Genomic DNA, 21,282 nt, shown 5'->3' on the forward strand with positions numbered 1-21,282 from the left:
CCTGAGTTCCGCCTGGTGTTCCCGCCGCTGGGTCACCGGGAGGATCTCGCGAGATGAAGTCAAAAAGGGCTCCGCGCAGCGCCTGGCACTTAGTAGGGGCTCCGTGATGCTGGTCTGTGGCAGATTCGTTGAAATAAAAGGACTTTAAAGATTAAAAATCACCAGGCAGCTGCTGGCTGCAAGAGGCAGTTTCATGTGTCGGGAAGGCTCGAGGGCATTAGGCCTGGGTTCAGTCTCTGACTGGCTGTGTGACCTTGGCCGAGTCACCTAACCTCTCGGAGCTTCAGTTTGTTTATGTACAAAATGGGACCAGTAACAGGCGTCCCTAGGGGATGTCCTGAGGACTGACGGAGTCCTTATGTATAGAGGGCTGTTCCCGGCCCTGCCTCCCTTCCTTTCCTTCCCCAGGAAGCCCTGGTGTTCATTTACCGCCCACCCCCCACCCCCAGCAACCCCTTCCCAGACCCCCATCCATCATCCTGTCCTTTGCGGAGGTTAAGTGGGTCCCCAAGCAGCGAATCCAAACTCTCCCGAAGTCCTGGCCTCACAATGCGGCCCGCTGTTAGCAAGCAGCCCGGCTGGCCCGGAGGATTGGGTTTCAGCCAGGCGGTCGGCGCTGGCGGATGCCCAGGCCAGCGGCGGGCAGGCGGGGGACAGAGCGGAGGAGCCGGCGTCGCGGGACTCCTCCGCCCCGGCCTGAGAAAACAAGAGCCGGCTCCAGGCAGGCAACCGAGGCCGAAAAGGGCCTGCGGCGGGAGGACAAGGAGGGGTATGTGTGCGAGAGTTCTGGGCAGAAGGATTTTACATTAGCTGGGTCCCCTTCCCGTGAGCCCGAGGACGGAGCAGGGGGCCGAGCTGGAAAAACAACGTGCTGCCTGTTACCTTAGAAGAGCCGCAGCCTTCCCAGAGCTGCCCCGGGCTTCTCTGGCACTGCCGCCCCCCACTTCGGGGCCAGTGACCCCGAGGCCCTCTCAGGCACTGATCCTCATCTGGTTTTTGGAAGAGACGCCTCCCCGAAGCCAGTCAGGCTGAGACGGGTTCAGATATCAGCTCTGCTTCTGTATGGCTGTGGGACTCTGGGCAGGCCTCGGAGCCTTCCTGGTCTCGCTCTCCGCGTCTGTGCGGCGGGGATAACGGTGCCAGCCTTGCAGAGTGTGCGGAGGGGTTAGCTCAGGGCCCGCACCAGGGCAAGGTCCGAGAAAGCTGCGGTGTTTCCCCCTTCCTTTTGGGAGGCCGCATAGCCCCGGGGGGTGGGGGGGAGGTTCCTGGGGTCAGACCAAAGAGGTCAGATCCTGCCCTGCCCGGGACTGGCCCTGTGGCCTTGGAGAAGTCCTTGATCACTCTGAGCCTTGGCTTCCTTGTGCGGTTGCTCTGGGGTGTCCATGAGACAGGGCTGATGAAGCACTTGCCCACCATTGGCCCCCACGAGTGTTAGCGATTTTCTCTGTTATCTTCAACCTTGTGCATATTACAACAACCCCTTGTGTCCAGCGCCTCTGTGGATCCTCAGGTGACCGTGTGATGCACCCTTTTACAGATGAGGAAACTGAGCCTCAGAGAGGTGACTTTTTCAAGTCACCTCGCTTGCTGATAGCCCTGAACTTCATCTCCTGATTCCTGACTGTTGCCTCCTCTTGGAATTTCCAAGTTGAACCTTGGAATGCGTGCCCCAGCTCCCAGCCGTTGGTAGCCGGGGTCTGGCCTCCAGGCTGCGGCTGGCTTCTTACCAGGCCATGGTTCTCTGGACAGGCCTGTATGTGAGCCACCTCAGCCTCTTTAGCCCCAGACAGGGAGCAACTGGAGCTGCTGGGAAGGCTCCAGAGTGACATCTGCTTGGGTTACACGCCAGGCTGGTTTGCTGCCTGGACTGTGGGCTGCTGGCCAGTCTTGAGCAAAGACACAGGGGGACAGCTCCGGACGGACAGTGTTCTCATGTCCATGTTCTCAGGAGAGGCCGCATCACTACACCCTTTAGGGATCCTCTGTGGCTCCGCATGGCCTTGGGACAAGGCCCAAACTCCTCGGCCCCGCATCCAAGGTCCTACGTGTTCTGGCCCCTCCTGGGCTACCAGATACTTTCAGGAGCCCTTTGCTCCCTCCTCCTGGGGCAGGAATTCCAGCGCGGCGCAGTGGTTACGAGCGTGGGCTTTGGGGTGGGGCAGATGCAACTCCACCACCTCCTGGCCATGGAAACCTGGGGCAACCTCTCCTAACTTTAGTTTCCCATCTGTACAGGGAGATAATAAAACACCTAGTTTACAGATCATTTCAGTGAAATGGGATAAGGAACGCTAACCCCTCGCCCAGAGCCCACCCCCGAGACCCCTCTGCTGTCCCCTCTGCCCACCGTGCCTTTCCCACTCAGCCTCTCCGCTCAGAGCTGCTTCCCCCAGGCATCAGGCTTGCACCATTACCCAAACTGCCCCGGCAGTTCATCCCTCTGCTCCTTGATTCGGCTGCTCCTACGTGGTGCCCCCTTCTCCCCTTCTCTCAGCTCAAACGCCACCTCCTCTGAGGCGCCTTTGCTAATTCCCTGGTCAACGCCGATCTCTCCTTTCTCAGGGTTTCCTGGCTCCCAGACCAGACCTGCCTTTCCCTTTGCCGCTCCCCGTAGAAAGTTCACGTGGGAGGCGCTCACTTGGAAGGTCCCCGGGGAAAGACCTGCTGATCTGTGTCCGTGTCCCCAGTGCCCAGCACCGGGCTTGGCACTCATCAGGCAGAGCAGATACTCCGAGAATGACCATGGTCTTGTTACTCAGCCCAGGAGAATTCAGGGCCAGCTGCCAACTTTAGAAGGAGCCTTTGAGCAAAGTTTTGGAAGAGAAGTCAGCCAGGCTGACAAAGCTGGAAGGGCCAGGCATTCCACAGAGAAAAATCTGGAATGGTCAAGTCGCCAGCGCCCGAGGAAACGTAGCGCCTTCTGCGAGCAGAAGGAGATGCAGGATGTCTGGACAGCAGGGACGCAGGCAAAAGTGCGGCTGAGATGTCGCTAGCTGGCCCGGGCAGCAGCGGCCTGGAGTGTGTTGTTGAGGCCCTAGGACTTTATCCTGGTGGCAGGGAAGCTGTGAAGGGCATCAAGCTCAGTGAAGTCATGATCAGACGTGGGCTTTCGAAACATCCCCCGGTGGCCGTGCAGCCGTGCGGGGTCCGACACCCCTGCTGTGCACTGAGCCCGTGCTGGGGACGGACGCAGTGGGGAAGGAGTCAGACATGGAGCCTCCTGCCTGCCACCCCCAGGGAGGGGCCTGGGGGGCGTAGCATCCGCAGGATGTCCCTTCATTCTTACACGGCCCACTTTACAGATGGGGAGACTGAGGCCCAGAGAAGCACACAGTTTTGCCCACAGTCACACACGAGGGAGCGTCAGAGCCAAGGTTCTGGCCTGGCCAGTCTGTGCCCTGCTGGCCTTCCCGCTTTCCCTTCCTGTCCTCGCACAGGCCACCCAGGGAGAGAGTAAACACAAACAAAAGGCCCCGGTGATTCTTGGTTTGTTTGTTTTGTGTGTGTGTGTGTGTTTTTAAGGCTGTAGCTACAGCCGCTTAAAAATAACACAGATGTGGGATGAGACAGATGTGGGTTCAAATCCTAGCCCTGCCTGTGTGCCTTTGTGCAGGCTCTTCACCTCTCTGGCCTCAGTTTCCCCATTTGTAAACTGGGGTTGTTAGTATATACCCCCCTCCAGTTTGTCGTAAGCCTGAAATGGTATTTAGACTGCTCACCTCAATGCCTGGCACACAATAGGTGCTTAATAAAAGCTCTTCCTCACTCCTTTGCAACTCTGACACACTGTCCTTAGTGCAGACAAACAGCGTCGGTGGCCCTGGGGAATTATGGTCCAAGAGGGGGTCAGACAGAGCTGACCAGGGGTGGACCAGGGAGCAGAGGGCAACCAGCCCCACCCCCCAGCCTGAAAGCAGGGTTGTGGCAGCGCCCGCCAGGGCCCCGCGCAGCCACCCTCCTGTTGGGCCCAACGCTAACGACTTCAGTGTGTCTCCCCTTTTAGCTCAAATATTTCTGAAATGCACACTGCTCCTTCACACATAGCCGGAGGGGCCTGGGGGCCTCCCCAGCCTGTGCAATCAGGGCCTCCTGATTGCTTTCTTCTGTGCAGCCTCCAGGAAGGAGAGGGGGTGCGGGTGCAGTGGGGCCAGGGCCAAGGCAGCTCCCATGGCCCGAACCCTGCTTCCCACCGAGGAAAGCATTCTGGGTTGGTGGCTAGAGGCCCCGGTTCCGGCCCTCAGCTGGATGCTGAGAATCTGTGCCCACAGCCTCAGTGTTCTCATCTGTGCATTAGAGCCTCCAGGGCTTGGAAACTGGGCCTCTCCGTAGGGCTAGCCAAGGTGGGAGTGCCCAGAGGCAAGCAAAAGGGCAGAGTCAGGCAGGATGGGACGGGACCAGGAGCCTGGGAAGGATGTGGGCAGGTGGACGTGGTCCAACAAGGGGGTCTTGGAGAGCTGCTGACCTGTCCTGGGCAGCCCCAGCTCCACCTCTCCGGGCTTCAACCTCAGCTCTTAGCACACCGCACCCCGCTCCTCACCCACCATCAATGCCCGGAAACCACACTACCACTCACCTCGCCTTCGCCTCTGCTGTCCTCTCTGCCCTCCGCGCCTTGCCCACGCGGCCTCTCCTGACTTCCTTCTAACCCAGTCTTCAAGCCTCCACTCCGAGTCACTTCCTCCAGGAAGCTGTCCCTAAGTGGGGCATGTTCTTCCTTGCCTTCCACCCCCAGTTCCTATAACCCACAGTACCCCCTGCACGTCCACATTGCCGTCTTTGTCACGTAGTGCGGTGATTAATTATCTGTGTACAGTGAAAACAGCGTCCCTGGCATGAGGGATTGCATTGTCACAGTGGGGATGGGGTTGGGGACATTTCCAACACTTCGGAGGCAGTTTGATGGAGCCTAGTGGTCCCCAAAGGCTGGGGAGTGAAATGATGTGAGGTGGTTTGCAGGCATTTTTAATTATTATAATCTGGTGTTTACTGTCTTTTTTATGGCAAGCGATACTGGTTTTCCATTTATAATAATGATTGCTTTTTCCTCTTTAAAATGCACGCAAGGAAAAAGAGGCAACTGGAAGAAAAACAGTAAATAAACACAGGTTGTGGGTAGAGAGAGCTGAAGCCATGGATGTTGTCCCGAAGAAGCAGAACTCCACTAGCCTGTGTTCAAATCCTGCGGCTTGAGGGGGGGGGGGGGCGGAGCTGGGGCAGGGCGGGGCCGGGCGTGTGGGTTTCCCACGAAGCAAGGGAAGAGCTGCTGTGCGCCAGGCCCTGTGCTGGGTCTCAGGGACCCCAGAACCAGGACCTAGCACCCACCCTTTGGAGAACCATAGACCATTGGAAAAACCTAGCAGACAGGAGTGGTTCCCACCCAGAATATCTGCTTGCAAGTGCTGGGGCACAGCCGTGAGGTGTTATGGATTCAGAAGGACTTCCCAGAGGAGGTGACCTGAGTTGAGACTTCAGGGCAGAGGAGCATGGGAGCGGACAAAGAAGGTGGGCGGGGGGGAGATCAGAAGGAACGGATCGGGGTGGGAGAGAGCACCACCCGTTCTGTGACACTGGAGCGCAGCTCATGAATGGAACAGATGTGTAACCTTGGGCAAATCCTGCACCTTGGGAAGCCTCAGTTTTTCCACCTGTGAAATGGGACAGTATCAACTCTCTCTTTGCAAGGTAGTGAGAAGATTGGTGAGAGTCCCTGGCTCCTAATACAATCTCTGAGGACATGAGTTTTCTCCCTTTGTAGATTTTGGAGATTAAAGGGGAGAGGGTTGGGGTGTTCTGGGAAGAAGTGCTGGTGGGGAAAACAGGGTTTGACTTCCTGGACCCACCGGGTCCCCGAGACAAGAACTGCTAATTCCATTCCCTGGGGAACCAAGTTTGACTTCTGTGCCTGGTTTGAGGGGAACAAAGGAAATGCCTGACATCCCGGGAAAGCAGCATCAGACAGGCCAGGAAGGGCTCCCCAGAGGCTGTGGCCATCAGGCAAGAGGCTGATGTTTGTCAGATGTTGGCAAGCGCAGCCTGGGGTGCGGCTGGGGGAGGATGGCCTAAGCCAGAGCCTTTTGGACCCGCCTTCACTTTCGGGGCCACCTAATGAGCTCAAAGGAAATGGTGTGTGTGCAGGCCCTGGGTCAGCCAGAAAGCACCACACTCGGTCTGCGGAAGAATAGCCTGCCGCCGCTCACTGGGGACCCGCTCTGTGCTGGGCTCCGAGCGCACACACTTCCCATCACAGTTAGTCCTCCTGTCTGCATTTGGAAGGTACCATGGCTGTTCTCCAGGTGAGGAAACAGAGGCTTGCAAAGGTCACAGGTCGAAGGTTACAAAGCAAGAAGGTGGCCAAGCAGGTTCATTGGAATCAAAGTGTCTCCGACCTCCGGGCCCCTAGTGTATCCGCTCTGCTTACCTGCCTTGTTTTCCGAGGGCGGAGGGAGGGAGGTGTTAGCACCAACAAGCAAAAGGCCAAGCAAAGTTGCAGGGAGCACATCCGTGTGCCCTTTCCTGCCGCAGCCCCACGGGGAACAGCTTCCACGGAGGTGGGTTTCCAGGCAGAGCCCAGCACCGGCCTGGTGGGAAGGGGGACTAGGAGGCGCCTGCCTGTCGCATCGTCCAAGAGGCTGCAAGTTTCACGCTCCTTTGTCCATTCCCGCCCGTGAATCAGGCAGCCCTTGACTTCCGGTGCCTCCGAGATCCTCCCTTTGCTTGTTCCGGATGTGGGGTGCAGAGGGAGCAGTGGGGGCCCCTGGCCTGAGCTCCCTAGAAGTCCAAGGTTTGAGGGCCAGCTTTTTAGTATATGACTTTTGGCAAGTCATTCGTGCTCCCTGGGCCCGAGTTTCCACCCATACAGTGAGGGTGTCGGCTCACAGTCCCTCCTCTGAGCTGTGGAATCCTCTAGGGTCTGGCCTCCTGGTCAGCCCAGGAATCCAGCCAAGGGGTGGGGCCACCTGCTTGGCGGGCTTGCACCCGACCCCTTTCTCGTCCCGAGCAGAGTCTCTCCTCTCCCTTGTTCCGCACAGCTCCTAGCAGCTGTTCCTCCGGCCCAGGCAGAGAGCCCGGCTTGGCGCGTCTCTGGCTGAAGCCGATGAGAGAAAACAGGTTAAAAGTTCAGCCCTTGTTCTCTCCAGGAAGAAAAATCTGTAGCATTCGGAGTGTGAAAAGGAACCCTTTTTTTTCAGCCCTAAAGCAGCACAATAGAGCTTCCCTCCAATTTGCCATCAAAAAGATGCCCTTGGCACTGGACTCCACCGTCCCTGGCACCTTCCCTCCCCCATCGCCACCCCCCAGCGCGGAGGGACACAATGACCAGAAACACAAGCCACTGGTGGTCATGGGGACACTGCTGCATCCTTTCTTGTCAGTTTGCTGGTCTTGACTGGGGTCACCTCTGGCTACGTGCTGCCTCCCCTGACCACCGTCCTTCCCCACCGCCCCAGCCCTGGTTCAAGACTTTGTTTCTCCCATTTCGATCTTCAGAGCATCCTGGGCACAGAGCACCCTGCCCCCACACTCCTCTCTGTAGATCTTCCAGACCCTCAGACTACGTAGCTAGAAGTTTACAGGGTAGGAGATGGGGACAGCCACCAGCTCCTATGTGATCCTATGGAAGTCTCTTCCCCTTCTCTGTACCTCAGTTGCCCTGCGTACAGAACCGGGTGGTTGGGCTGCCCCAGGGATAGGATCTGAAGTGCTGGGTGTTGGTTTCCCAGAGCACTGTGGGGAGACACGCCATGCAGCCACAGTGCGTGGGGATCAGCTGGTGGTGCCTGCCCGGGGCACAGGAGGGGACGATGGCAGCAAACATGCCTCTCGCCCACTGTCACGGAGCTAGGGGGCGTGGAAGGGCCTGCTGTGACCGTCTAGGTCTCTCCACTTACTCTCTCATAGCTAGCTGCATTCACACCTCCTCTGCACTATCGGGCTGATCTGTTTCACAGTAGGGTCTTCCTATTCATTGTTTTCTCTTCAGGACACGCAGCACAGGGACCGGGTACAGACTAGGCATCAGGATATATCAATATTTGTTGAGTGAGTGCTTGAAAGGGGCCTGTTTAAATCTGCTCAGTGCATTGGGTGGTGACTCTTTGCTCTCCCCACAGAAACACTGATGGACTCAACCACAGCAACAGCAGAGCTCGGCTGGACCGTGCATCCTCCATCAGGGGTGAGTCAGTGGTCCCCAAACCCTGCCTGGTTCCCAGGGTTCCTCGGGGACCTTGGATTCTGCTGCAGGGCCTGGATGCCCCCTCACATTCCAGCCCCTTTCTCTCCTTCAGAGCCCAGGGCTGAGCCTCTCATTGCCCCACCCATCTGGCCCCCTGCCATTGGTGGAGTGCCAGTTACCGTGACAACATGCTGGATGCATTCAGCTGTCCCATGGAATCCTCAGGGTGAGGCTCAGAAGTAGGTACTTGCACTGTCCGCTTTTAGACATGAGGAAAGTGGGCTGTCATTTCCTGAGTACCCAGGGTATGTCTGAGACCACATCAAGCACCCTTCCGATCATCACCTCCACTCCCAAGAGGAGGAATCACCTCCATGGTACAGGTGAGGAAACTGAGGCTCAGAGAGTTGTAGCCACTCACCAGGGGCCCTGCAGCCAGCAAGGGACAGGGCTCAGGTTTGTACGCAGGGCTGTGACTGTGTCCTCCGGGCCCCCTTTCTGGGTCCCTGTGACACAAGGCTCCCCCTCCCTGAGCTCTTCACACCTCCGTGCATGCAGAGTTCTGAGCCCATGCAGTCTGTGGGCTCCCCAAGGGCAACGTCAGGCCAAGTCTCAGGTCCCTCTTTCTCCCTGCCCCAGCAAGCCCAGCACTTGCACCCAGGCTGTGGGGTCAGACTCCTGAAACCCTCTCCAAGTTCAGCCGCTCGCCAGTTGTGCGATTTGGGGCCAGTTCTCTAACCCCTCCGAGCTTCGGCTGCCTCATTTATAACACAGTGTGGATGACGCCTCCTCACAGGACTCTTGTGAGGTTTTCCTGCAGAGCACCCAGCACGGCGGCTGGCGTGGAGCGGGCTCCCAGTAACGAGGAGCTGCAATAACTGTCACCATCGTCACTGTCCCCGTCATCCATTTTCATATCATTCCCTCCTCATCCCCCTGGTCTCTGGGGAGGGTACGGGGCTCCCACAGCCTGTCCCTTCCCCTCCCCCCATCCCAGCATCTGTGCTAGGACTCAGCTGCTGCCCCATGGAGCTGCATAACCCCCCCCCACCCCCCAAGGCCTGCGCTCTCAATAGGCAGGGCCCAGGGTCAGGCTTCTTTCTGTAGCTCTTTCTTGTCACCAATTTTCCATCTGTGAAGGCGGCAGGGCCCACAGCCCCACCCTGCCAGTAATGAGGCCAGGCTGGGCTGCAGGGCCCCCGGACGCAATTATTTGGGGTGTTTAGGCTGCAGGGCCTCCGCATGTTAATTAGAGAGAGGGGAGAAAGGCAGAGTGCTCTAATTAAGTGCTCTAATTAAGTTCTGAAGAAGAGCAGTGGTTGTAACAAGGGGCTGACTTTGTCACATGGTACCATAAAAAAATTAAATGCAATGTAAGGCGCTTCAGAGCCGCCATTGAAGTAGAGACTGGGCCAGCAGGCTCCGGCTCGGCTTTCCCCACGCACACTCACCCTTCCCAGCTGCTACCGCTCCGCCCAGCGCAGACTTGGCCCAGAGAATTGGAGGGAGATGGAGGGACAAAGAATGCCCACTTGAGGGTGACACTTCTCCCCCGCCCACCTTAGTCAGATGGGGCAGCTGGGGAAATAGAGCCCGGAGAGGGAACGTGACTTGCCCAAGGCCACACATCGATTTGCAGAGCCAGGACAAAACCCAGGAAGGCCTCCGGGGGCGCTGTTGGGTCCTCGTGTTTTGAGGCCGTGCGGGCCGCCACCGGAACTGGTTGGGGTCTGTGAGACCTGGGTCAGGTCGTCTTCCTTCTCTGGTCTCTGCCCCCTTGCCTGTAAAGTGGGGATAACCATAGCACCACGTGTGATAAACATGATACAATAAATGACATCCTGTCAGCCCCCCAGCCCCTGGGCCGACACGGGTGGTGGATTCTGCTGTTGAATTCTTTCGGGCCTACCCCCTCTCGGAGTCTGTCTGCTCCCGGGAGAAGCCAGCCACCACCAAAGGGGACACGAGAGAAGGAGGGGAACAGTAGCTACCCTCAGCAAGCCCTCAGCTCCATGGGGGGAGCAGACCCAGAGGGCGCTCACCCAGGCAGATGGTCCCGGTGAAGGCAGACGCGCAGCCGGGGGAGAGCCGGCTGCGAGAGGCTCCAGAAGGACGGACAAAGATGAGAGGGTGCTTGAGGAGGGCGCGAAGCTGAATAAAGGCCCAGCGGTGCAAGGGGACTTGGCCTCCAAGGGTCTGTGAGGAGAGAATAAGGGTCCTGTGCCCTTCCGGTCCCAACTGTCCATGGTTCAGCTTGGCCCCCGCCAGCCATGAGGCTTGGGAACTCTCGGCTGGCTGTGTGGGAGCCCCACTGGGGCCGGAGGGGGTGCCGACGCTCCAGCAGGGGCGGGGAGGGTGGGAGGCCTCCCTCCAGGCAACCGTCATAGCCGTTCGCTGCCCCAGAGCAGGGTTGCTGTCTTGGGGAAGGGTCCTGTCTTCCCAGCCCTGTCTTCCCAGTCACAGTGGTGCAAGGGCTCTTCTCCCATTAGACGGGAGTCCCCGAGGGCACAGACCGTGTGTCCCCATCAGGCAGGGAATTCCATCAGGCAGAAGTTCCGTCTGTCCCATCAGACTGGTGGGTCCCCCAGCACGAAGCTCTGTCTGCTCTCCGTGAACCCCTGGGGGGAGGGATCGCCTTTGCCACACTGACCAGGGGAATACCAGGGGCAGAGTATGTGCCCTTCCGTCAGATGGGCGTGTTTCCCTTGCAGACAGAGGAATTCCTCAAGGCCAAGGCCACATCTCCGCCTCCGCTGGGGAGCTCTGTCATGGGGGGGATGGTGTCTCCATTGTCAAAGTGGATGGTCCCTAAGGTAGAGTCTGTGCCTCCTCCATCAGACTGGGAGGCCCCAGATGCTAGGAGTCCTGTGCACCCCCAGTCAGCCTGGAGGACTCCCCAAGGTGGGGTCCCTGTCCTTCCTCGTTGGGCGCCCCCCGGGGCCGAGCCCCTGCCTGCCCCACCTGACCAGCATTTCGCCCACAGTGGGAAGAGGTGAGTGGCTACGACGAGAACATGAACACGATCCGCACGTACCAGGTATGCAATGTGTTTGAATCGAGCCAGAACAACTGGCTACGGACCAAGTTCATCCGGCGCCGCGGCGCCCACCGCATCCACGTGGAGATGAAGTTCTCGGTGCGCGACTGCAGCAGCATCCCCAGCGTGCCCGGCTCCTGCAAGGAGACCTTCAACCTCTACTACTACGAGGCTGACTCCGACGTGGCCACCAAGACCTTCCCCAACTGGATGGAGAACCCGTGGGTGAAGGTGGACACCATCGCCGCGGACGAGAGCTTCTCCCAGGTGGACCTGGGTGGCCGGGTCATGAAGATCAACACGGAGGTGAGGAGCTTTGGGCCCGTGTCCCGCAGCGGCTTCTACCTGGCCTTCCAGGACTACGGCGGCTGCATGTCCCTCATCGCCGTGCGCGTCTTCTACCGCAAGTGCCCCCGCGTCATCCAGAACGGCGCCGTCTTCCAGGAGACCTTGTCGGGGGCTGAGAGCACGTCGCTGGTGGCCGCGCGGGGCAGCTGCATCGCCAACGCCGAGGAGGTGGACGTGCCCATCAAGCTGTACTGTAACGGGGACGGCGAGTGGCTGGTACCCATCGGGCGCTGCATGTGCAAAGCGGGCTTCGAGGCTGTGGAGAACGGCACCGTCTGCCGAGGTAAGGGCCTCGGGGGCCGGGGGCGGGGGGGCAGGCGTCCCTGCGAATGCCTGGAGTGGGTACTGGGCCTGGCAGCTGGGAGGCCAGGCTGGCAAGGGTGGTGGCCTGGGGCTGACCATGAGGTGCCCTGGCAAGACTTCCCCAACCACGGACGTGGTTCGGCTTCTCAGAGGGAGGCGTTTGGACAGCACTTCTTGATGGTGGTCCCTGTAGGATGGTCCTGCAAGGGTGGTCCCTGTAGGTACTGCAGGGGGCTGCAGGGTGATTCTAGTCGTATGAGGATGAATGTTTCTCGTTTTCGTTATTATATGAATATTATCCAATGCTAAGTGGTGCTCTGTTTCTTTGTGTACAAAAGTGATACAGTTCCCTTCTTCAGAAAATGTATAGGCCATCACACCGATAAGTTGACATTTATTTCGCTGTTTCTAACAGTCAGTATAGGCCAGGCTATGCTGAAATGACAAAATGATAGTTTATTTCTCATGGCCACATGTCCATCGGGGGTCAGCTGGGGATGACTGCTCCCTCTGGGAGCCGACCGGACAGAGGAGGCAGTGTCGGGAATGTCACGGTCACTAAGCAGAAGGAGGGAGTGGGTGCGGCAGGCTGTGCACTGGCTCGAACGCTTCTGCCTGGAACAGCCCCCACATCACTCCGCGCACATTTCAACGGCCGCAGACCGAGTCACGTGGTTACTTCCATCGTAAAGAGATGGACGAGGACCATCCCGCTGTGAACCCGGCCTCCCGGGCACCACTTTTACTGGGTGCTGGGCACCCCCGACACGTCTAACTCAGTCCTCAAAGAACCCTGGGAGGGAAAATGCCATTTTAAGAAATTGATAAATCAAATAAATAAAATTTAAAAATATAAAAAGAACCAAAAAGAACTTGAGGCTCAGAGAGCCTTACTCTCATGGAAGCGGAGGGACTAGGAGTCTTGCACCCAGGTAGCGGGATTCCAAACCCCCCTCCCCCGGCCTGCTGTGCCGCTTCAATTAATTTAAGGAGAATCGTTAAATAAACAATAGCCCAGGTGGTGTTTGATGACGGCAAAGAATCACAAAGGCAGGCTGTAAACAGAAGAAGTTTGTAAGAGGTCCTGCGTGGTAATGAGAAGGCTGTGAAGGTAGGCAGCCTTGGGTTCAAAGCCCGGCTCTGCCAGGCACTAGCTGTTTGTCCTGGGTTGAGCATGAAAGCCTTTTTGGTGGAGGGTGGTGAGGATGCAACAACTTAACCCCTGTAAGGCACTTATCATGGCCTCTAGTTCACTGGAAGAAAGGGCTTAGTAAGTGTTAGATAAATGAGGTGATGTGTACAAAACCCAGCCTGGCACAGGTGCTCCACGGGGTGGGCTGTGATGGTGATGCCGGTGACGCAGATCGGAAGTCTACTCGTGCCTCTTCCGCCTGACTGCCCGTTGGAATCAGACCCCAGAGTGCGCCAGGTGTCAGCCTACGAGTCTGGACCCCCATTCCGGGGGCCCTGAAGAGCCCGTGAAAGTGTAGGCAGGGCTGGTTGCAATGATTCTCGTCTTTATAAAATACTGTCACATCCACCCTCCCCACAGTTCCCCCACTCCCACCCTCTGGGCATTTCGAAGGCCCCTGGGAGGGTGAATGGAGGTGCAGGAGGCAGAGGCAGTGGCCTGTGGGGAAGCCGCCACAGTGACTGGGCATCTGCCGTGCTGGGGAGGAGGAGAAGTCAGGACAAGGGATGTTTAACCCTGAATCAGGATGGCAGGCGGACACAGGCAGGACAGAGGGAGGGGGAGGAATCACAGGGAACAGGGGGTTCCAGCGTGCAGGGAGGTGGTGGTCCTAGAAAAGAAATGGGGACGTTGGGAGAAAGGCTGGTTTCTCGGGGCGGGTTTCTATACCTGAGTGTGAAATTGCGCCGCCTCGGGAGACAGCGAGACCTGGGGGGCGGGGTGGGGGGTGGATGGGATTGGTCACTCACTGCTTGTTGTTCACTCCCTCCTCAAAGATCCCTTGCACCTGCTCTGTGTCCGACCGTGCGCTAAGCACCAGGCATGACGGGGAAGAGTCTGACGGTGGCCCTGTCCTCCAGGACCTCCCAGTCGAGACAGACTGTAAATGAACAAGGCAGGTGACGTGCTAGACTCGCTTTAGTAGGAACTGCTCCGGCTGCAATGGGAATGAAAAAGAGGGAAGGCTTCACAGACGAGGTGACGTTGGAGCTGGGAATCTGGGGAGAGAGAGATGTTGACTGGGTGTCCCAGGCCCTCTGCAGGACGGACCTGCATGACAAAAGACCTGGGGACATGAATCAGCATGGGCCATGAGGGGGACAGGTAAACTGTTTGCTGGTATGACTGCGGCTGAGGATTCAAGCCAGGAGGCAGGAAGAACTGTTACTCACTGGAAGGGTGCCCAGAGGAAGGTGTGTGAGTTCTCTATTGCACATAGCAAGTCCCCCCCCCCCAAATGTGGCAGCTTAAAATAATAAATATGTGTCATTTCACAGTTTCTAAGGTCAGGCATCCACGCAAGACTTAGGTGGCTGCCTCTGGCTCAGCCGCTCCTGGGGTTGTGCCCAGGCTGACGGTTGGGGCTGCAGGTTCATCTGAAGGCTGGATGGGGTCGGGGGGCTGCTCCCGTGTTCACGCACGTGGTTGTGTACCGGCCGCAGTTGGCCACCCCGTGTCCTTGGGTGTTATGTGCAATGGCGTACCCCAGAATGAGGAGTCCGAGAGAGTGTGAGAGTGCCCAAGACAGAAGTGACAGTCCTTTCGTAACCTCGTTCAAAGCGAGTCACCAAATTCAGCTCACACTCCAGGGAACTGAATCACACTGGGCGTGAGTGTCAGGAGGTGTGGCCACTCGCCGGGGCCATCCTACAGGCCGCCTGTTACAGCCCGGGCTTCTTGCAAGTGGCAGGGGTTCGAGGTAACCCCGCTGGGGCGGGATGTGCACCCGGCCCCGGTTCCCCTTTACCCGCCCCTTTCCTCTGGACCTACAGCCTGGCCAAGGCCCGGGCCCCGCCAACCTCGGGGTGCAAGCAGAGGCCAGTCAGAGCATGATTAATGAGCTCCGGGAGCCAGAAGGACACCAGCTGCCGCCGTGGCCTGCGCTGCAGCCACCCAGATGTGCGGCTGCTGCAGCCCCAGTCCCACAGGCGTGCGCCCTGCCGGCCCGGGACGTGGAGGAATGGTGGTCACGGCTCACATCCGAGATGCTGGCAAAGAGCTTTCTCATCCTCTAGCTCAGGGATTCTTGGCCTTCACTCTGCTTCAGAATTCGTTAGGAAGCTTGTTCAAATGCAGATGCCTGGGTCTGGTGCAAACTTCTCCCCCAGGTCTGGTTCTGTGGCCCCGAGGTAGGGCCAAGAACCAGCATTTTAAAACAAGCAGCCCTGCTGCTTCTGGAACAGGACCATTAGCTCCGACACACGATGTGATAACACGTCCTCGGCCAGATGATGACCACAGGCCCAGCCCCCCCCCAACCACCCCAGGGGGTGTCCACCCTAAAGGCTGAGAAAGGACATGAGCAGAATCTCCAGGAGGGTGTGGTTTGGAAAGGTCCATTTACTATTGGAACATAATTTGATAGGAAAAACTGCATTGCTTTGTTCATGTGAATTAGAGAAAATAAGGCAGGGTGAATGAAGTCTTGGCAAGATGGGGGGGGGAACGAGTCCTCCTGGGGAGCAGCCACCGTCCCAGGGGTGGGCAGTGGTGGCCAATGACAGGTGGGAGTTCCCGGTGGGTGGACCGAGTGGTTGACAGAACTATCGGTCAGACCGAGACAGTCGCCCAGCTTCCTCGGGGGCTGCCGCGTTCAGGGCCCGGTGGGAGGGAAGGAGAGGGGCCTGGAGGCGCCAGTCAGCCGTCCCACAAGCTTGTACCGAGTACACCTCTCACAGGTGTACCTCCTGTGAGCCAGGTGCGTGCCAGCACCGCCAAACACAGACGTGACCCAGACGGGCCCATCCGCTGCCCTCCCAGGGTTTCCAGTCTGGGTGGGGGCGGAGATAGAGAGGGAAAATGTTCATGAACGAGTAAAATAGTTACAGACTGCGATGCAGGAGACAGGGAACACGTAGCGTGCAGCAGTGGAGATCCGAAGGAAGATTGCTTCAGCCAGGTGGTTCAGGAAGGCTTCTGGGGGGTCACGTCACTGAGCTGACGGGCCTTCCCGGGGAAACGGGAGCGGGGCAGCTGAGACTCTGGGTTCGGCCTCCAGTGACTGCTGGACGGGCAGGGGACTCAGGCGCACGGGGCACGAGGCAGCACAGGGCCCTTCCAGAAGTGAGCTCCATCCACCCAGGCTCTTTGAGAACAGGAGGAAGGAGGCGCCGTTTCCGGCAGGGGATCAGGAGGTGGCATTGGGATTGGAGCTGAAAGAGTAAGTAGGAGTGGGATGGGTGAGTGGAGGGAGAGAACTGTTGGTCGAGGAACCGAGTGGATGAAGGCCCTGCGGTGTGAGAGCACAGAGCGCCTTTGCTGGGTGTCGGGTGGCTTCCTGGGTGCAGGGGCCAGGGCATGGCTCCCCCTTATTCATCCGTCTGTTCACTGCCTGTGAGTGTTCAGTCTGGGCCTGCGCTGGCTGTACAGCTGCCTGCCAGGTGGGGGGTCCTGGGACTTCCTTCCGAAGAACTCCGCCCCCTGCCCCAACTCCAGCTCCCAGTCTCCTCAGGATCACTGTCCCCAATGGGGCTTGCCACCACCAGTAGATGTGCTGGGGGTGGCGGGAGCGCAGCCCTCAAATTCCTCTCTGCAGCACCTGCTCCCACACAAACCTGTTGCCCTCTTCCCAGATACTTGTAGGTTTGGTTGTGAGTGCGCCCCTGCCTCCGTTCCTCCCAGTTTCTCTCCGTATCCTCACCCCTGCCGGTCGGGAGCCCCAGCCCAGCCACTGTTGGGGGCCCTGCCCTCCTCTCTCCCATGGCAGACTCACATCTATAAGGGATCTAGAAGCAGTTCCACTGTGAGCACGACGGCTGTGACACTGTGGGGGGCGAGGGGTTCGTAATGGTTAGCTGGGCTGGGAGAGGGGCTGAGAGCTGGGGGGGGGGGGTGCGGGGGGAAGGTGAAGGCACATACCCGTCTTCTGGCTCCAGCTCGGGCTTCCCAGCTCCCAGCTGCTGGGCTTCTCCTCCCAGCCTCTCCCTCTCCTCCTCCCTGCCCTTCCTGGCAGCCCCCAGCCTTACTCTCTCTCCCACCCATGGCCTCTCCTTGACCTTGGCCTTGCAGGCCTGGTTTCAGAGCCCCCCCTCCCAGCTCTGCCTTTTACCAGCTGTGTGACCTGGGGCAAGCACTGACCCTCTGGCAGCCTTTGCTTTCTCATCTGTTAAACAGGGTGAACAGGGGCTGCGGAGCAGGGCACACGAGAAAATACCTGGAGGGGTGTTAGAAAAGCAAGAATAAGGATTTTTATGGACACTGTCTTTTGCCTGTGAGTGCTTTTTTTCTTTCCTGGTGAGCTTTTTATTTTGAGGAAAAAAAGAACTTTTCCTTATCGCAAAAGTGATACAGGTTATTTGTTGAATCTTTAGAAATTACCGGTAAGCAAAAAGGAGAAAGTTAAAATGGCATTAACATTAAAGTTGGATAACGACTGTTAATGGGCGGGTATGGATCCTTCTAGGTGCATTTCTACATATTGAGCTCTTTGTAACAAGGAAAATGGGTTCCTGCTAAAAATACACAAGGATTTTCGACTTATTAATATTTTATGGACATTTTTCCATGTCATGTTACATCTACAGTATTGTTTGGGGAGGCTCTTAAAATTCCACAGCGTAGTGCGCCGTAATTTATCCGCCCGTCCTCTGTGATCTACACACACGTTGCTTGCATTTTTTTCCACCTGTACTCTCTGGGATGGATGTCATTGTCCCTCTGTCTCTTTGTGCTGCTGCTGGTGTTTGCGTAGGACGCATCTCCAGGTGTGGAACTATGGGGTCAAAGGGCACCTGTTTTAGAGCTCTTGACACACATCAGCCTCCAGAAAGGCCGGCTGTGTTACCCCCCTCGCAGCAGACTTCCAGTGTGCCTGTCTCCCTGTACACTCACCAGCATAGGTTGTTATGCTGGTGGCTTTGTTTTCTCCCAGAATCCTGTGCTTCCCCAGCCAAGGGAGGAAAGGGTAAGGAGTGCACTCTGGGCCCCCCGGGCAGCCTTCTTCCCACCCTGTTCTCATTTTCAGCCCTTCCCACGGAGGCTGGACCAGGGGCCCAGATGTGTCTGCGGGGGTGGGGTGCGGCCAGCCTCGGGGGTGAGGAGGAAGGAGCCCGCCAGCTGGCAGGGCCTGTACTGGCTGGGGGGAGGGTGTGAATATTGGAATGCTGGATGGGAGGAGAGGCCCAGGCCCGCCCCACACACCCTCCATAGAAAGTTCTGCAGCTTCTCTTCAAAGGCTGCGTAGACAGTCCAGGCTGGGGTGGGAGAAGGAGTGATAGACTCCCCCTCCAGACCCCCAGCAGGCTCAGGCCAGGGCTGAGACCACCCAGGCCAGCCTTTGGGGAAGGGGGCTAGAGGAGGAGGGCCCTGGCCAGTGCACTCAGGCTATTCCAGTCTTCGCTCTTAAAAACTGGAAGTACCCCATCCCCTCTTCCCCTTTTCCTACGTTCTCTCAAAGAATCTGTTCTTGTTCACAACTCTCTATCTATCTGTTCTTCCATCCATTGGGCATTCTGTCTGTCCACCCCGCCATCCAAGCCGTCAGACATCCACTGAACAGCAGCTTCTGACATTTTTGGTTCCTTGGAGTGGCTGGTGACGTCTTCAAGGAGGACTAGGAAGCTAACACACATTGAGTGCCTGTCCTCTGCCAGCGATCAGGTCCTTGGAAATGTCAGTCACGGCCCCTGCCCTGAAGGGCGGACGACCCCGCCTAGAGATGTTGACAGATGTCTCTGCAGACAGTGAAGGTGGACAAAGGCACGCGGTCCCTCCAGGGGCGTGCCAGCCAGGGCCACAGGGGTCACCTGTAGGCTCCCAGGGAAAGGGGCTGTTCGAGTGGAGGCTGAGTGGGGAGTCAGCCAGGAGAGGAGAAGGTGCAGAGGCCCAGAGCAGCCAGAGCGGGCGCTCCTGGGAAGGGTGAGAGGATGGCTTTACCCCTCTCTCTTCTCAGAGTCAGCCGATCGGAAAGATCTGGATATTAGGACGTGGGCGGATTCTTCCTCTCTGGTCTGCGCACACCCTCAGGGGTCTGGGCAGGAGAGCCTGGGTAATTTGGGCTCCAGGCACTTTTCACTCAAACCACACTCCCGGGCACTACTGCACACCAGTCCCCGGGCCTGGTGCGGGGTCCACAGAGTCCAGGAAGACCCTTCTTGCCCTTAAGGAGCTCCCAGCCCGAGCCGGGAGGCAGCTCTCTCCACAGCTACAGCCTCGGGCCGTGGTCCCGGGACTCCAGAGGACGGGAGAAACCGAGAGCAGGAATCAGTTCAGCAAAGGATGGTCACACATGATACTGATTTTTTTTTTTTAACTCTGGCCTCTCGCTGACCCTCAGACAAAATGGGAGCAGTGGGTGGAGGAGAGGAGTTCTTGGCCGAGGGGGGAGGACAGAGGGGCCGCTGGGGTTCAGTTCCGTGCTGCCAGGGGCCGAGTGAGGCCGAGGCCAGCAGGAATCCTGAGAGGCTTGGAGAGGGCCAGGGCTGGGGGGAAGGGGCCTCCCGTGGGCCCACCCCTGTGTTCTGCTAGGTTTGCTTCCTTTGCTCGTGGAGTCTTCTGCTGATCGGATTAGCTGCATTTGACACGTGATGAGACCGAGGTCCAGAGACAGTCAGCAAGTTGCCCAAGGCCACACAGCTAGTAAGCAGCCGAGGCAGAATGTGAACCTGGCTTTCTCCAGCTGGCTGAGACAACTGACTACGCAGGCGTGGGCCAAAGCCTGCATGGACTCTGCCCCGCCCACTGCCTGGACTGCCAAGGCAGCCCAGAGCCAGCGAGAGTCCGACAAAGCACCAGCGAGGGGCTCACCAGCAGGACTGTGGGGGAGCGGGAGGGGGCCGCCCCAGTGGGACAACCACAGGGGTTTCCCGGGAGAGGAGAGCCGCCTGGGCTGAGCCTTGAGGAGAGAGTTGTTTTCACATCGAGGGAGGTTAGGCGGGATGGAGCAGGGTCCCCGAGCAAAGGCCCAGCTGTGGGGAAGTCCCTGCTTGTGCTGAGGGGACATAAGGCCTCCGGGAAGGAGGCCCGAGCAACCCCGGCTAACCTCTGGCCAGAGGGGAGGTCCCTCATCCCCCACACAGCGTTTACTGAGTGCTCAGCTCACGCTCCCTCTCTGCAGAGTAACCTTGCTGACCCCCGCATCGGATTAGGAGACAGGCTGGGGACAACGGTGACGCCCCTTGTTGGTGTCAGAGGCCGGTGCGTGCTCTCACGGGCAGCTTCTCGTCCCCGGGTCTCAGCGACTCTCAGCCAGCCTCGGGTCAGGGTTCAGTGTCATCCCCGTTTTACAGAAGAGGACACTGAGGCTCGGACAGGGTAAGCAGTTTTGTCCAAGGCGACACAAGAAGGGCAGAATTTGAACTGAGACCATCAGCTTTGCAGCGCCTGCGCTGTCCTCTCTCAGCGCCAGGCCGGCCTCAGACCCCGGAACGCACCAGGCCGAGGGTCGCAGGTTGGCTCCAGAACACTCCGGCAGGACCATAAACAGCTGGGGAAGTTCCCCTCCCTCCAGCTGCTGCCTTTTCATCTGGCTGGGCTTCGGGATCTGGCAGAGAGGCCCGTTTAATGAGGAAGTTTATGCATTTAACAGTTTAAGCCTTTCTAAGCCTGTGGTACAACAGGATTTGGGAGCCGTTAACAATTCTGTGTGGTTAAGAGATTTTCATTGCTCCGCGGCAGCTGGCTCGGTCCTCACAGGCCCCACTCTGGCCTCCACGCCCCCCCATGCCCCCCCACTCTGCTGGAGCGCCTCCTTCCCGGGGACCCTTTGTCCTCTGCCCCCATCCAGCTGCTTCTCTCCCTGCCCCCTACTCAAACCTCCAGGTATGAACTTTAACCTAAGAGGAGGAAGAGGAGGAACCGAGACCTAGAGCGGGAAGGGACTTGCCCGTGGCCACACAGCAGGCAAGGGGATCGTGCCGAGCCTGCCTGGCCAAGCCTGCGTCTCCCACCCAGGCTGCCTTCCTTGGGGGGAGGGAGGAAGGGCGTTACGTTGTTAATGTTTCACTGGCAGAACGTACAAAGCCTCTCTAAAACCAACCTCTGATCCCTGCGAGGGCTGTGGGGCAGGGCAGGGCGGGGCGACGTGCCCGGCTTCACGCACCTTGTCAGGTACGGAGCCGACCTCAGAGGCCTCAGGCCTCCCGAGGTTCTCATGAGAATGCATCACACCACCCCGAACTGTTTTGTTCCGTGTGTTTTCATAGCTCGGGGTGGAAATGCCATTTGTAATTATAATGTCTTACATATGTACAGTATTTATTTACTTACACCCTGCCTCGTTCCAGAAGAGCT

At 58.2% G+C, this 21,282-nt stretch overlaps 1 protein-coding gene across 3 annotated transcripts in view; it reads left to right on the plus strand.

Moving 5' to 3' along the window:
• The window catches only part of EPHB2 (EPH receptor B2), a 173,541-nt gene that overhangs the window by 53,907 nt on the left and 98,352 nt on the right, over positions 1-21,282 (plus strand). For all 3 annotated transcript variants that reach the window (XM_028512179.2, XM_036025507.1, XM_036025506.1), the window contains exons 2-3: positions 8,109-8,173; positions 11,157-11,841. In XM_028512179.2, coding sequence (XP_028367980.1) covers positions 8,109-8,173; positions 11,157-11,841 — 750 coding nt within the window. The remainder of the gene's footprint in view (positions 1-8,108; positions 8,174-11,156; positions 11,842-21,282) is intronic.

Source organism: Phyllostomus discolor, chromosome 5 (assembly GCF_004126475.2).
Source record: "Phyllostomus discolor isolate MPI-MPIP mPhyDis1 chromosome 5, mPhyDis1.pri.v3, whole genome shotgun sequence".
Lineage (NCBI taxonomy): Eukaryota > Metazoa > Chordata > Mammalia > Chiroptera > Phyllostomidae > Phyllostomus > Phyllostomus discolor.